Here is a 14,959-nt window from a genome sequence, read left to right on the forward strand (position 1 = left end):
ATTGAAGGTGGGAGAAAGGGATGACAGAGGATGAGATGGTTGGATGGCATCACTGACTCAGTGGACATGAGTCTGAGTAAACACCGGGAGTTGGTGATGGACAGGGAGGCCTGGCGTGCTGCAGTCCATGCGGTCACAAATAGTCAGACACGACTGAGTGACTGAACTGAATTGAATGTTCATGTTCTGGGCTGTGGGCTCAGGATGCAAAGATGAATAAATAGAGTCTTCCTTCTTGTGGAACCCATATGCTGACTGGAAAGAAAAATCCACCCATTTTAAGATGTGATACAGTATGGTCATTGCTGTGATGGACAGATCTGTGCAGTTTGAGGAACCCAGGAATAAAAATTTCTAGTTATTATTCAGAAGCTTGCATATTGCTATGTCTTCTGTAAGTGGTTATACCATCTTAAAGATGTGTGATTGCATCTTTAAAATGTATTCCCTGTATTTTTTTGGGATTTTCTACCTCATCTGTCAGTTCCCTGTGAGGCGGAGGACCTAAAGGTTAAGAGTAGGGAGCCAGAGGCAGGAAGACTGGGCCTGTGGTTTACTTTTCAGCTGGGTAACTAAGGGAATTACTTATTCTCCCACCTCCAGAGAAAAGTGTGCAAATGCAAGGATTAAATATGATGCATGCAATTCATTGTGCTTGGTGCCTGGCATGCAATAGGTGCTCAATTATATCTTCCTCCAGGTGACTGCAGCTTTTTGTTTTAGTGGTGGTGGTAGTGACAGAAACTTGTTTATACTAAGCTTCATGGGACACACACAGAGGTTTAGTTGCTTTTTTTTCTTTAAAAAAGAAGTTTATTGTTATAAAAACAGCCTAAACATTATATAAATACAATATAAATATGCCTTTAAAAATATGCATAAGTTAGCAAATTTTTTGAGGTAAGCCTACACATTTCAAGAAATGATTTGTCTCCAAAACAATAAGGACATTCAAGCCGCATAGCCATTTTTACGTTACTTTTTCAAACCAAATACATAAAATATTTCAAGTGGCACTTCATAAAAATATAAATACTTATCATGTATATAAATTAACTCAAAATCACATATTTAAATATCAATAAATTAAAGATAAAATAGTGTCCTAACGCTCATACTTTTAGTTCTTCATAGAGAACAACATAAGTTGTGTGCCCAGTGGACAGGTTTCTGACCAGAGGAGGGAATGCCCAGGAACTACCACAATCATGGGAGCCCCAGCTACTTCATCCGAATAGCTCTCAGGCTGAACTGCAGGAAATTCTCAAGGTTTCTCAGGATGAGGATAATCTTTGCGTTCTTTACCCACTCGTTTGAAGACTGCATCTTCTCCAGCAGGTCAGTGTTTGTGGCTGGAGTGGTTATTAGATCTGCGATCTTTACATGAAGGGAACACAAAACAAAAGGAATTGTTTAAATATTGAAGAAGTCTTTTGCAGTGGAGAGGCGCTGTGGCCTGTGGGAAGATATTCAAACAAATTTGGAGCGAAGGAGCAGATGTGGGCCACTGGCCTTGACTCGCCCAGATGGGGGGAGGTCCTCTGCTCTGAGCCCACCCAGCATGAGACCCTCTCACAGCAACTGAGCTCTGATACTTTTTGCTGCTCTGTCTCTGTTGGACCATAAGCATCTCATAAGTAGCCATCGTATCTTACTTGTCTTATGTCATCCTAAACAGTGCCTGGCACAAAGTTAGAATTCAGTAGATGTATGAAGAACTTTTAGTTAAAGGCATTTTAATGGGTTCTTCGGGGGCCTCTAACTCTAATACTTTTCTTTGGCTTTGCTCTCACCCATCCATCTGACATCTATTAAGAGTCAGCTGCTCTGGCGGCGTAAACAGAATTGGGGAAGATTTTTCCATAGACCCACTGACTTGGAGCTAAGTCATGGTGGAAGGCCTCGCACCTCCACCTGTGATCCTGGAGCACTGCAACCTCAGCATTGCCAGGCGCTTGTTAGAAATGTGAGTCTCAGGTCTCACCCCAGACCTGTTGAGTCAGACTCTGCACTGTAACAAGATCCTCTAGGTGAAGGTGTCTGCACCTTCAACGGGGAGAAGCCCTGGTACAAGGGACTCAGCTAGGAAAGGGAGGCAGGATTAGCACCAATGTGCCTGCTTCTCCTTCTCTTTGTGCTTTGGTTCATCTGCAAACTGTGCCATCAAGCTTATACCATGTGGCATTTGAATGGCTAGCTGGTAGTGACCAAAAAGCCCTTGGTACATGCTCTTCCAGCCTTTAGCCTTTTCTCTGCATTAACTCCTTGGCAAAAGAGTATGGGAAAGTAGTTGAAACTACCATAATAACAAGAATGTCATTTGGCAATCTTAAATAGTTTTTGTGCTCTCTGTTCTTTGTTATTATGGATTGTTACTTGAGGTTGGATATGCTTCCTTCTGCCTCTACAGATACTTTTTTCCCTTATTTCTTAAACTTTTAGAAGTTAATGTGAAAACTCTCCCCCTTAACTGAGTTTTAAATATAGTTATTGATGTCATTTGCAGAAGACAGGAAAAAGAAAAAGCTTTAACTTGAGGAAATATTTGTCAGATCTTTTCCTTTACACACAGCCATCTCTTTTGAATTGGCTTTGCACTGCCGAGTTGTCTAGGCCGCCTTCTTTGAGTCAGGCGAGGGGACACTCACCTTTTGCTTCAGGATCTGGATCAGTGTTCTGATATTTTTCCTCAAATCCCTGACATTTTCCTGATTTCCCTCATACTCGTTCTGGAGGTAGTCCAGGTATATCTGATACTCCAGAAGACCAGCAGTGGTTCTGATCAAGCAAATCGCCTAAGAGAAAAGACAGTGGGAAAACTGGTTATTGCCAGCAAGGCATAATTGATTTTAGAAATTTAAATTGCTATAATTCAACAACTTCTGCCTGTTCCCCTCCAGGGAACTTCAAGTACTTCTTAAGCATCATGTTTTGAGACATTGGACAGCATTAGCTGCCCCATTTAAAATACCTGCACAACGAGAGGCACCACTTAAATGTTTCCCAAAGCCCAGTAGATGCTAGATTATGGCAAGGGGCCATCCTCTGTTACACCCCATAATGCTCTTCCCTCTGGCTGCACTCCTGCCCTTGTCAATGTCAGGGTGAAACCTCCTTTTATGAAATAAGCAGAAGTCAGTGGAGGTTACTGCACTGTCTGAAGGAGAAGGGTGTAGAGAATGATCTCGGCAGGGAGGGCAGGCCTAGATCCTGCTAAGGGCAGCCAAAGAGGAGAAAGGTTCCTGGACCACCTTACCCATGATGAACTAGCTAAACCTCTGGGGTTTCCTAACACTTGACAGTGGTAAAAATCCCAGCCCAGAGGGGCTATATTTGACGAAGTTGTTAAAAAATAAGTTGCCTTTAATATCATTTAAGTTGGCCTCCTCATGAAATCTACATGGTATTCTTTATATTAATCCCCTTCTTCATTGCCTGCCTGGTCTTTATATATACAGATGCTTCATGCAAGAGGGAGAACTTTTGACTAGGGAGTACTGAAAAGTGAACGTAATGCATTTGTACCTGATTGAACCCAGATTGGAAGCATCCGTCCTTTTCCTCCATTTTTGGAAGATTCAGCTTATTTTCTGCCAGTGTCTCCTTGCTGTTTTCACACTCGTCATTCTTCTCACATATCTGGGAAAGAATATCAGAACCGTTATCTTATAAATGCCCCTAAAACTCACACCACTAGAGGGCTGATGCATGATCTATCATGGCCAGGAAGTTCTCTAAGAAAAGTGAAGTCACAGTCCATTAGCACCCAGGCAAGTGAGCTCTACAGAAGATGGGCACATGGGTTCAGTTCTAGCCTCACCCGTGACTTCATGGTTGTTATGTATTCCCAGTCTCAGTGTCCCTATATCTGCAAGTTGGGGATAATGAAAAACCTGCCCATTAAGTTTATTGTGAGGACAAAACAATATTTTATAAAGTGTCAGCACATAGTAGGTAACATAATAAATGATAGGAATTTTGATAATAATTGGATGACTATAAGTTGAGCCAGAATTATATGTCCCAGCTGGAAGGATCTTTCAGATCATCTAGTCCAATTCCATGATTTTACAGATGGAGCCCAGAGGTGCTGAAGAATTTGCCCAAGATCACAAAGCTTGTCCAGCAGAATCAGAGTTAGATTTGGGACTCCCAGTTGCCTCTCCTGTATTATTTTCTTTCTACCAAAGCAGAGCCAAACTACCTTACATTTAAAGCTTGGGAGCTGCTGTAGCCTATGGATGATTTTGCCACTTTGGTGGACTATCAGGTATGCGTCTTACGTGCCAGAATGACTTTGGGGAATCCCTAACCTCTGGGCTGGCATAACCTAAAAGTACTGTGACTGTCCTGAGAAGCTGAACAGTCATTTCAGGTGGTGCTTTTTAATCCTCCTAAAGTCCAAATCACACAAAAAAATTGACAGACCTTAGTTTTTGGTTATGGAAAAGGAAATCCTGAGAGGCAGTGTGATCCACAGCTCATGCCAAGAATGGAGCTGAGAATGGGCCAGGGGGCAGGGATCCCAGCATCACTGTATATTTTTCAGGATGAAAAGGAACCATCTGAGACCAGGAGCAGAGGAGAAATTACAGGACATAGTCTGCCCCTTTGGCTTCAAGTCTGAACTGCCTCCAAACCCAGCAAAGACCTCCCAATGCAGAAGCCCCCATTCACATCCAAGAGCAAGGAAATAGATGCCCACATGGGTGCTCATCACCCTGGAGCGAGCCTACCCACCTCCTTTCTCATTGCAGAGATTTTGTCGACCATGCGCTTAATGAGAGCTTCGGTTTTCTCTGGAGTGGTCAGAAGTAGTCTGCCTGGGGTGGTGTCATTTTTGAAATCTTCTCCCAGGGGACCCGGGGTAGGGAAAGCAGAAGTCATCACCAGGAGCAGCCCCAGGGAGACAGCGAATGGAGTGAAGGCGCCTGTGACAGAGCAGAGGGAGAGCAGCCAGTGAGCAGACTGCGCCGCTGGGGGAGCTGTGCTTCTGGCTGCTGGCCGCCCGCCAGCCCTCACAGCAGCGGACACACACCCCCCTCCTTCGCCGCACGGCTGCCAGGCCGTTCCTGGGCTAAGGATTTCCTTCACTTACTTGTGAAGCGGGAATTCATAGCTGTTCCTGGAGGGCAGATGGAGCTCTCTTTCGTTCCTGGTGGGCCCGAGGGCAGACTGAGTCTCAGACATCCCCGGTCTCATATTTATTGGGGGTTGAGACTCTAATATTGAGACTCATGGGAAAATCCCACATTTGATAAATCTTTGTTGGAGGGTGGGGGTGGGGCCAGAGCGGGTGGGGCTGATTGGAAACCTTATTAAGATTGCTCAATGTGACGTCCTTTAGCATCACAGGAATCAAACCAGGGCAAAAAGTGCCGCGTAGAAGCTTAGATCATTACTAAAGCTAGTCCTCAGAAGCTGGATCACTCTTTCTTTACTTTTTTTTTTTAGTGACTCAGCACATTAGCATGTCTTGAGAAAAAGTAAAGCTGAAATCATGCACAGAGTTTTAGAGGGGTAGCGGGTGGGGAGAAGCTAAGGCTGACTGATTTTAAAAATACTTTAATTACCACTGGTTAGGCTTTAGTATTCCAGTTTATTTGTATTTGTAAAAAACCTAAGATGCTCTGACCTCAGTTTCCTCAGACCACTCCACAGCCTGCTGGCCTGGGATTACAAATAATATCCTATGAGCCTCTCCACCCCTCCACTCCCTCAAAAAGGATACTGTGAGCCCTCAGCAGTACTGTTATTTCCTGGCTCTCACTGTGGCCAGCTGTTGCAGAACCTCCTGACTCCCCCCACATCTTGTGGACGTTCTCTAGGAGTCTCCAGGTGCAGTGGGGGTTCACACATAAATGCCGCCACGAGGCATCTGCCAGCTTCCTCCTCACCTGCGCCTGCTCACTTGGGCCAGATCCGTCACAGCCCTGCTCATTCCCTAGTGGCCTTTTGGGGATGTTCCCCGTGAAGACCCTGATCTCTGTCCAAGGAGGTTGTCTTGTGATGCTGGCGCTATCCCTACCACTGGCTATAGGGTGATCCTGCTCCCACTGGGAGGACCCTGGGTCTGGGTGTGCTGGTGTCCTCAATTTACTGACACCCACTGGGTTCAGGGTAGAAGTAGGGAGAATACCACTCACCTCTTTGGTAGTATGTCAGAGGAGGATCTTGTGGCATTTTCTGGAGCTTGTGTTCATAGCTGTATGACTTGATTTGAATCCAGAGGCAACTGAGAAGAAATCTACTGATAGAACAGGACTCTGGGTTTGGAATCACACTTCCCCTCCAATGCCTCAGGCTTCCATGTTGGGTTGAGCTAGTAGAGGCTTCCTCGGTTCTTACAATATCTTTTGCAAGAGGGTCCTTGGTTTCATGCAGAAGATCTGTATACCAGGCCGTTCCCCCCAGTCTCCCAGACATCCAGACAGCTCAGAAGATTGGTTCCAGACTGCAAGTAGGACCCTTGTATGACACCAAGGGAAAAAAAGCCCTCTTTTTTTGTATGTTTTGTTTACAAAACACAGTGTTAACATCACAATCAACTTCTTTACTTTGCAAAGAGGATCTTGTCAGGATTGCTAAAACAGGGACCTCAGCTAGGGTATTTAAAACACAAATCGATTTACTTAAGTTTTGTTTTGTGAACAACATGTTGGGACCTGCCTATTGGGGAACGCGAGGTCATTCATTCTTTCACTGACTTTCTAAATTGAGAGGCAGATCCTGTAGTGGTGGTAGCTTGGTTTGGAGTTTGAAAATGAAAATGGCAGAGGATAGCTGAATGGTTTCGCTTTTAGTGCTCTTGGGTCTTGAGCTACTCAGATGCCCCCAACCAAGCCTCCTGTACTGAACGAAACCACCACTCCTGGCTCCCCTGCAATGCACGTGCTGGGCCTCTGTAGTGTGGGACTGCTTCGTCTCATATTTCCATTTTTTATAAAATATGACTCAGAAAATTTCATACAGTGAATCGACAGCATACAGATTTTTTTTTCAATCAAGAGTTTTAAAAACAGGAAGTACATGTGCATGATAAAATGTTGGGACAGAGCATTAGGGCAGCATGGGAGAAGAAGTTGGTCTCCTTCCTTCCCAGCTCCTCTTCCCAGAGATAGTGCCCGACCTGTGGTGTTTTCAACTAAATCCTCTGTTACTCTAATCTGGTGAGGTGTTCTTGGTGACCTACGTACTCGTCTCTGTGTTTACATTGTTGGTTCATATATTGTGTACACCCACACACTTGTACACAAGTATATACACACTATAATTTCCCATTGTCTAGATGATGCTGAGGCGATTTCCTATGGTCAGGTACATGGTAGAGGCACCGGCTCTTGAGTTCACACAGCTTGGCTTTAAAGCCCAGCTCTGCCACTTGCTGTCTGACCCTGGCTAAGAAATGCCAAGGATCTGTGCCCCTTGATTGCTCATCTATAAAACTGGGATAATAGCAGTTCGCTGTGGTAAAGACTGAAAGAGAAGATTGTGTGAAAAATCCCTGGAGCATGGTAATTCTGCAATTAATACTTGCTCTTTGTAACATTCCTTGGCTCAGGGTCTCTGGTTTGGAGAAGTCCTCCAGCCAACTGTGTCAGACAGTCCATATGGAGCCTTGCTTATGAATGAGCCAGACTCCTGTGCCAGTGGTCAGCTAGTCTCCCAGTCTTTTCTCCTCTGAAGAAATCAAATGCATGTTTTTTGAAAGTTAAGTAGAAGATGAAGAAAAGAAAAAAAAAAAGTGATTTCCTTTCTCTCTCTCTCTCTTAATGGTGAACATTAAGTTCCCCAAACCTGGTCTCTCAATTTAGGTAATGAGCCTAGCTTGTGTCTTGTTGTTACACTGTTTTCCAGGCTTTCTGCTAAGTGTTTTTATGACTGAAGGTTTTAGCCTTCCCCACCCATGATCATCATTATTATTCAAAATCTCGAAAGTGACCCTCGACTGTGAAGGAGTCTGACTTAATCTCAGACCTTGTGCTTCTGGCAGCCCTGGAAGGGTGAATTGTGTGTGGGTGGGAATGCAAGTGTATGGGGAGGCTGAGAGGACGCTGTTGGGCACCACCTTACACACTGGTAGCATCTAGGGTCTTTATTAACATCCTGGCCTTGGGTTGCCGTTTGCTTGTTGGAGAAAAGGGTTCTTTGCTCCAAAGCATTAATGCAACATCCGTAACTCCACCATGATAGCTTCTGTGCTTTGGATGTCAGTGGATATTCCCTTTGGAGAGCTCATCCCTCATATTTTAATATGTACAAATGATTAGGAAAGGCCATGCTGTCAGCATTTATTAACTAATAATAGCCGCAACTGCTGGATTGCAGCATCACTGATTTGAAGTGATCACCAGCTGAGACCAAGAGAGGCCTGACAGATGGGGGGAAGAAGGAAAACACCAAGGAACTTTGCTTCCTCTACCCTTGTCTAGGCTGGCTGGTCCTTTCTGTGCCCCTTAGGATTACTGCCCATGACTGCCCTCCTACATGTTGGTGGAATCCAGTTCAGAGAGTCCATCAATGCATTCAAAGTGAAGGGGGAAAGGTAACTGCCATTCAGTATTAAGCTCCCAGGAGAAGAGGTGGCGTCCACATCTCACAGGTTAAAATGTGGAGTTGTGCTCCTGTGTCTTTATTCTAGTGGGTAGGGTTGGGTTGGTTCTGTGATTTAGCAGGAGGGAGTATCCCAAGAAAAAAGAGAAGTCACCGGCTGCTTGAGAACTGGCAGTTGCTGTCAGAACGCAGTTTCACTTGTCACTAAGTCCTCAGAGTCTGTAAACCGCAACAGTGGGTTATTTAGCAGCTCCTTCCGGGGCTGAGTCCTACTGAGCAGACCAGCCAGGCCTGTAAGGCTCTGGGAAATGTCTTTGCTTTGAGAAAAGTGGTGCTATTACTGGGAGTGAGAATATTAGGGACATGCAGTGCGTCTACTTGGAAAGGGCTGGCTGCTTTTGGATGGGGGGCCAGGCCTGGATACCAAAGCTCTGGGCAGTTCTCAGGCCAGCCCAGCTTCTGTCCTGGACCTCACGACCTCAGCTCTGACGTCCTGCTGTAGCTCCTAGCGACTTCTTGGTCTGGCCTCAGCTTTTGGAGGGCAGAGATGTGCAGGGTTGTATCTAGCCTCTCCCTGTGTTAGAGACACGGCTGCAGTGCCAGGTTTCTGATCCACAACTGTGCAGAAGGAGGCGGGGTATCTGTTCTGGGCCCTCATTGTTTTGGTATGTGCTGAGTTATCGTCCCCTGCTGAAGTGGGAAATCCCAGGCATTTTAGGAGGGAAGTGGCTTCTCCTGGGGCAACCACGTAGACTCCCCCACTTTGAGGACGAGCCCTCTCCCCACGTCCCTCTGGTCTCTGAGCCTGGAAGAGCGGGCCCAGGAAGCTGCATTGGTGAGGAGATCTTACTTGATGCTTCTGAAGGAGCCCACTGCTCTGAACCCCAGGGCTGGGGAGGTTCCCCTGGGCTGAGTTTCAGTGTTTTATCTCTTTTCCATCTGTAGGGTTGACCTTCTTTGTCTGTGGCTGCTGGTTCTGCTTTACTATTAGGAAATCAGCTCATCAACAAGGAGCACTGAGTTAATTTATTCTCATGAATTATTTGAACCATCTTTGGTTTCTCCAAAGGTCTCAGTTCTCTTGAGTTCAGTGTCATAGAAACTAAGCATGTAACACCATTGGCTGGTTCCTTCTACTCTTTTCCCTCAAAATTAAGGTACTAGTAACCCATTTGAAAGCATCACATGTGATGGTTAAGACTAGGGGATTCTGCTATGATGTATTTTACCTCTCTTCCCTGCCCTTTTGGCTACTTATTTGCAAAAAAGAGACTCTCTTTGTCTCTTTAAATTATACCTTAATATGTGTTCTTCTTAGCAAGCTGAATCCATGAAAGTAGGGAAAGTCTCTCTAATCTTCTTGATGGAATAATTTCCATGATATTCTTTGGACATGTTGAATGCTCTGTAACTGAGCCATTGGGGTTTATTACTTCTCAAAGCAAGATCCACCTTGAGTGATCAAAAATATCACTGAAGTAATAAGGTAAGCAGGTAATAAGTTAAGCAGGTAAGGTAACCAGGTAAGCAGGTCAAAGAGCCATAGGTAATTTCTTTATTATTCCTCGAAGCAAGATCCACCTGGATTGATCAAAAATATCACAGAAGTAATAAGGTAAGCAGGTAAGGTAACCAGGTAAGCAGGTCAAAGAGCCATAGGTAATTTCTTTATTATTCCTCGAAGCAAGATCCACCTGGATTGATCAAAAATATCACAGAAGTAATAAGGTAAGCAGGTAATAAGGTAAGCAGGTAAGGTAACCAGGTAAGCAGGTCAAAGAAGTAATAAGGTAAGTAGGTAAGCAGGTAATAAGGTAAGCAGGTAAGGTAACCAGGTAAGCAGGTCAAAGAAGTAATAAGGTAAGTAGGTAAGCAGGTAGTAAGGTAAGCAGGTAAGGTAACCAGGTAAGCAGGTCAAAGAGCCATGGGTAATTTCTTCAAGCTATTGAGTTCTGGGTGTGAGATACGTAGTGCACAATCCTTGACTTACAGACCTATTGCCACAGCTCCAGGTGGTGCTGTCCTCACTGTGGCCTTCAAGGCCTGGGCACCCAGGCAGCAGGGCTGGTGGTCTGCTGGCCCTTTGGTCTGCCAGGCCTGCGGCTTCTCCTGTGCTGTGGGGCCTCCACAGTGGTCTGAGTTTCTCGAGGGCTCCGTGGAATGATGGGCCTGGAACTTTCACTCTGGAGGCTGTGTTTCTCATGTGCTGCTTTCCTGTGGGCAAGAGTGATGACAGGAGGAAAGGCCTGCCCTACTATGCCTGTTTGCTTGGCAAGTGATCAGGATGCATGGAAATGGTGTCTTCTTCCCTGGCATTTGGAATTGTCTTTGGTGATACCTTTTCTGGGAGGTGATGAACTTTTACAAGGAGAGATAGCATCCCCAGAGGTGTGTTTGGAGCCTTAGTACTGAAGCAATTGCTGCTAACTACCTCAGATTCTCTTGTCCTGGGACAATCAACACAGAGGCTGTAATACATATTCCTTCCTCTGTGTTCAGTTTGTTCACTGAGGCCCCAGACTCCATTAAGGCAGGTTAGGTGTCAGAAGAGATTCAGTTTCTGGGCTTTTCCCATCTGATATGTGTGGCCATGCTGTTCGTCAGGCGTGTAAAAACTCCCTGGCCTTCATGGCCTGTCTTAGATTTCAAGATTCAGAAGGAGCTTGGGGCTTTTTGCTACCAGAAAAATACTTTGGCCAACTGGAGGATTGGGGGCAAAGTACTCTGTGATCTCAGGGCTCCATTAGAGAGATTTCTCTAAATTCCCTTCTTGCCCCAGCATTCTGTGAATCTTCATTAGTTATGCTTAATAACCCAGAGTCTACTCTTAATAGAGTAAGAGACTCTAAATTAAGAAATAGCTCTTCAAAGTCCTAAAGTCTGATGTCTTGGTTTACACCAAGAGACCTCTTGTGGCTAGTCAGGGTGTCACCCATTTGGACATGCTCTGGACATTGGTGGCCTCAGGCAGACTGACTGATTTGGAAGATGCCAAAGCCCAGACATATCACTGCAAGGTGATAGCAGATTTCTTAGTTATCTGATCAATATTTTAAAATTTAATTGTTTTTAGCTTAAAGAAAGAACTACATAAGTAATACATGTTCAGTGTATTGTAGAAATTGAGAAAATAGAGATAGGCCAAAACACTGCATAATAATTTTATCACCCAGTGGTAATCATTGCTTATGCTGTAATTATTGTTCTTGTCATTTTTCTCTGTAGCTACACATCTGTCAGGATATGGGAAATAGAAAAATACCATCCATAGTGTATTATAACCTGCTTTTCCTTTTTTATACTGCTTTGTATCTGTAACATTCTGGGTAATTCTCTGAGTAGAGATGATGTAAACAATGGCTGTAGCCAAACCCATCAGAGCTGAGAAGGGAAACATCGAGTGAGGTTTATTGATTACTGCTGCAGATGCACACTGTTCACTGTTCCCTGGAGAAAGAGGGCATATCTGAATGGGGATAAGATGCATTTAAAACAGTCAGTGAGTTTCCCAGGGGGATAACTAATCACTTGTTTGTGGAACAGCATAATCTCTAAATCAGTAAGTCGTGCTGATGGTTTGACAATCATGAAAGTGAAATTTGCAGTTCAACCGATACTTGCTTCTCAGGTGGTTCTGGTAATTTAACATAGCCGAGCTCCGATTGGCTCTTGTGCAGGGCATCGATCTGTAGCTCGTTGCCCTTGGTTTCAGGATGCCTGGGGAGTTGTCACAGGTGATGGTGTCATCATCTCTTCTCATCTAGCTCATTTCCCCTAGTACTTTGAGGTTCCTTGCAGGGGTCTGTTCTACAGAGAGAGGAAAAAAAATTGTACATTTTGATAAGGAGTTTGTAGTCTTGCAACATTTCTCTCCTTTCCAACTCCAGTTCTGGTTGTGTTTCCACCTGTTGGGATTGTGTTGCTTGTGCAAGAAAACTGCATTTCCTGTGGGAGCTGAAGGTAGACCTGTCACAAAGCAGATGCCTGCAGGCCTTGATGTTGGTTGGGAGATATGTTTGGGTAAGAGGTAGACAGCCCTGGCCTCTCTTGATCAAGGACTCTGAGTTGCTAGAATGGGCTACTGATGGATATGTCAGCATCCCCTAATCCCAACCTCTGCTGCTGATCTGTTTAAAAATAAGTGCTTAACAATAAGCACCTATTTAAGAGACTTTGGACATACAGAATGATGTTCTAGGACTCCTGGCCCTTGGATTCCATAACCACAGTAGTTTTCCTGCTAAGGTATTTTAAGTAATTGAGGATTGATGTGGGATATGAGGGTCAGTCAGGTATTTTTTGAATGCTAAGTGCTAGACTAGATGCTTTACACACATTAGTTCATTTACATTCCACTCTATAGAGTGGCAGTTATTAGCTTTATTTTATGCATTAGGAAACTGAAGCTCAGAGACATTAGATGACTTACCTGAGATCACACAGGCTTCTGTAACTGTGAAGAAGCTTGCTGGTGTTTGGGAGGAGAGGTAAGATGTGGTGGATAGGTTAGGTGTAGGGTTGCCAGGTAAAATATAGGATGCCCAGATAAATTTCAGGTATACAACAAATAATTTTTAAGTGAAAGTATTTTCCAAATATTGCATGGAATGTACTTATGCTGTAAATGTATTCCTTGTTCATTTGAAATTCAGATTTAACTAGGCATCTTGTATTTTTATTGATTAAAGCTAACAATTTTTGTTAGGTAGACAAAACTATGGAGGGTGAGTTAGAAAGCTAGGTGGAAGTGAAGCAAATAGGGAGCCAAGGAAGATGGTTTGAGGAGGGCGTGGTTTGATGAAAGTGTTTAATCTGAATGAACAGAAAGAAGTCCCCAGGGGATGGAGAAGGAGGTGGGTTTGGAGGCTATTGAAGAACCATCTCAGCGTGAGAACAGGATGGAGCCCAGGCAGATGTACGTTGGGGCTGGCTGGTTCACGTTCAGAGGAGCCAACTGTGTTCATCTCCTCCCGGCTCTGCCCTCCGTGGTTCCTGGTTGTAGCTTTATATTAGACAGGGTAGGTGGAAATTGGCAAAAGCTAGGAATCAGGGCCCCCAGAAGGCTAGTTATTATATGTCTTCCCCCATATCTGTGGGCCTACAGAGATGGAAGGATATTTTGAAGGGCCAAATCAATGCAATCTAGAGATTGGTTATTAAATAGCTGTGGTTTAGGGAGTATAGAGAAAGCATGTAATCAAAGGTTATTTAAGCTTACTTTTCAAAGGCAATTGGCCATAAAACTTTTTAAGGAAACAAATTGTTCTGGTCAAAACATACTGCTCCTATGTCCCCAAATGAAGGCTGCTGTTTTTATAAATAAATTGACACAGACTGCACACTGAGTTTAGGGGAGTAAGGATATGCACAGCGTAGAATTTTTGTTCTACAGAGTTAGCTGTCCTTGAGTTTCCCCAGCCAGGTGCTGGCTCATGCCTTAGTGGATCAGGGCAGAGACTGAGCCCAGCTCTTGAGCTATGGCCATGTCAGGGACTGAAGACTGGTCACGGTGAGAGAATAAGACTGGTCACGGTGAGAGAATTAGACACAACAAGGCAGCAGCCCATGGGCTTGTGGGTTTCCGCTTTGTCACCGTTCTGTCACAACCAGAACAGATGAGTCAAGAGTCCAGCTTTGGGGCATTTAGTGGACAGGATGAAGAAAGCCCCGAAGCATTCTTAGGGTCCCCAAAGATTGCTGCTTATGTCATAAGTTTTGCTCTTAACTACTAAAATCACAAAAAAATCACTTCTACTGTTATTCTTGGCATTGTGTCTTATTGTACTACATCCTTTTGTTTTTGATTCATCTCTGTTACAGTTCTGTTGCATATTTCTAGGACATTGCATTAGGAAAACAAACATTTAAGTGCCATTAAATTCAACCCTGCCTCCTAATAGTACCCTCCTGATGACAGGAATGTGTTGATATTTGACTGTGTCATAATCAAACTTCAGAATATTGAGTAAAACATAAAATTCCCTGACAGAAACTTGGTTCCACTACATGGCACAGCTCCCAGGCAGATCACATTAGGCTCTAGGCTACAATTTCCTCCTGCTGTCCAAAGGATGTAAGTCTTTTCATAACAGTTTCAGCACAGGGTAGAATGACATCTTGCGGATGCCATGACGTCTCTCTGTTCTGAACTTCCATTAGGACTCAGACCGTGCCTTGATCCTCCGGGAAGCTTTTGCTGACCCATTTCCAGGAATAGTGAGGGTCATCTTCTGGGTTCTCCTGCAGTGTCGTGTGCTGTACTAATCAGTTTCCAGACAGTGTCATGATGGCACAGGCTCTGGAGCCAGACTGCCTCAATTCAAATTACCATTCTGTATTCTACAGGTGTGGTCAACTGGGAAGTTATTGACCATCTAGTCTTCATTCTTCTCATTTACAAAATAGG

General features: G+C 44.4%; 2 protein-coding genes across 11 annotated transcripts in view; one reads left to right on the plus strand and one right to left on the minus strand.

Moving 5' to 3' along the window:
• Nucleotides 1-14,959, plus strand: part of TOMM7 (translocase of outer mitochondrial membrane 7) — a 315,507-nt gene that overhangs the window by 67,875 nt on the left and 232,673 nt on the right. The gene's annotated exons all lie outside the window — the stretch shown is intronic.
• Nucleotides 1,099-7,738, minus strand: IL6 (interleukin 6). Of its 2 annotated transcripts, none has more exons than XM_086397401.1 (5): nt 6,147-7,738; nt 4,741-4,931; nt 3,526-3,639; nt 2,649-2,795; nt 1,099-1,377 (listed from the first exon to the last, which is right to left on the minus strand). In XM_086397401.1, exons 1-5 carry the CDS (start codon nt 6,424-6,426, stop codon nt 1,222-1,224), a joined length of 888 nt encoding a protein of 295 aa, XP_086253527.1. In that variant the 5' UTR covers nt 6,427-7,738; the 3' UTR covers nt 1,099-1,221. The 2 variants fall into 2 exon arrangements, with proteins under 2 accessions (XP_086253527.1, XP_086253528.1); XM_086397402.1 differs by lacking the exon at nt 6,147-7,738 and adding an exon at nt 5,099-5,336.

This window comes from Bos grunniens, chromosome 4 (assembly GCF_055505025.1).
Source record: "Bos grunniens cultivar Pamir isolate PY7600 chromosome 4, Bosgru_T2T1.0, whole genome shotgun sequence".
In the NCBI taxonomy this organism is placed as follows: Eukaryota; Metazoa; Chordata; class Mammalia; order Artiodactyla; family Bovidae; genus Bos; species Bos grunniens.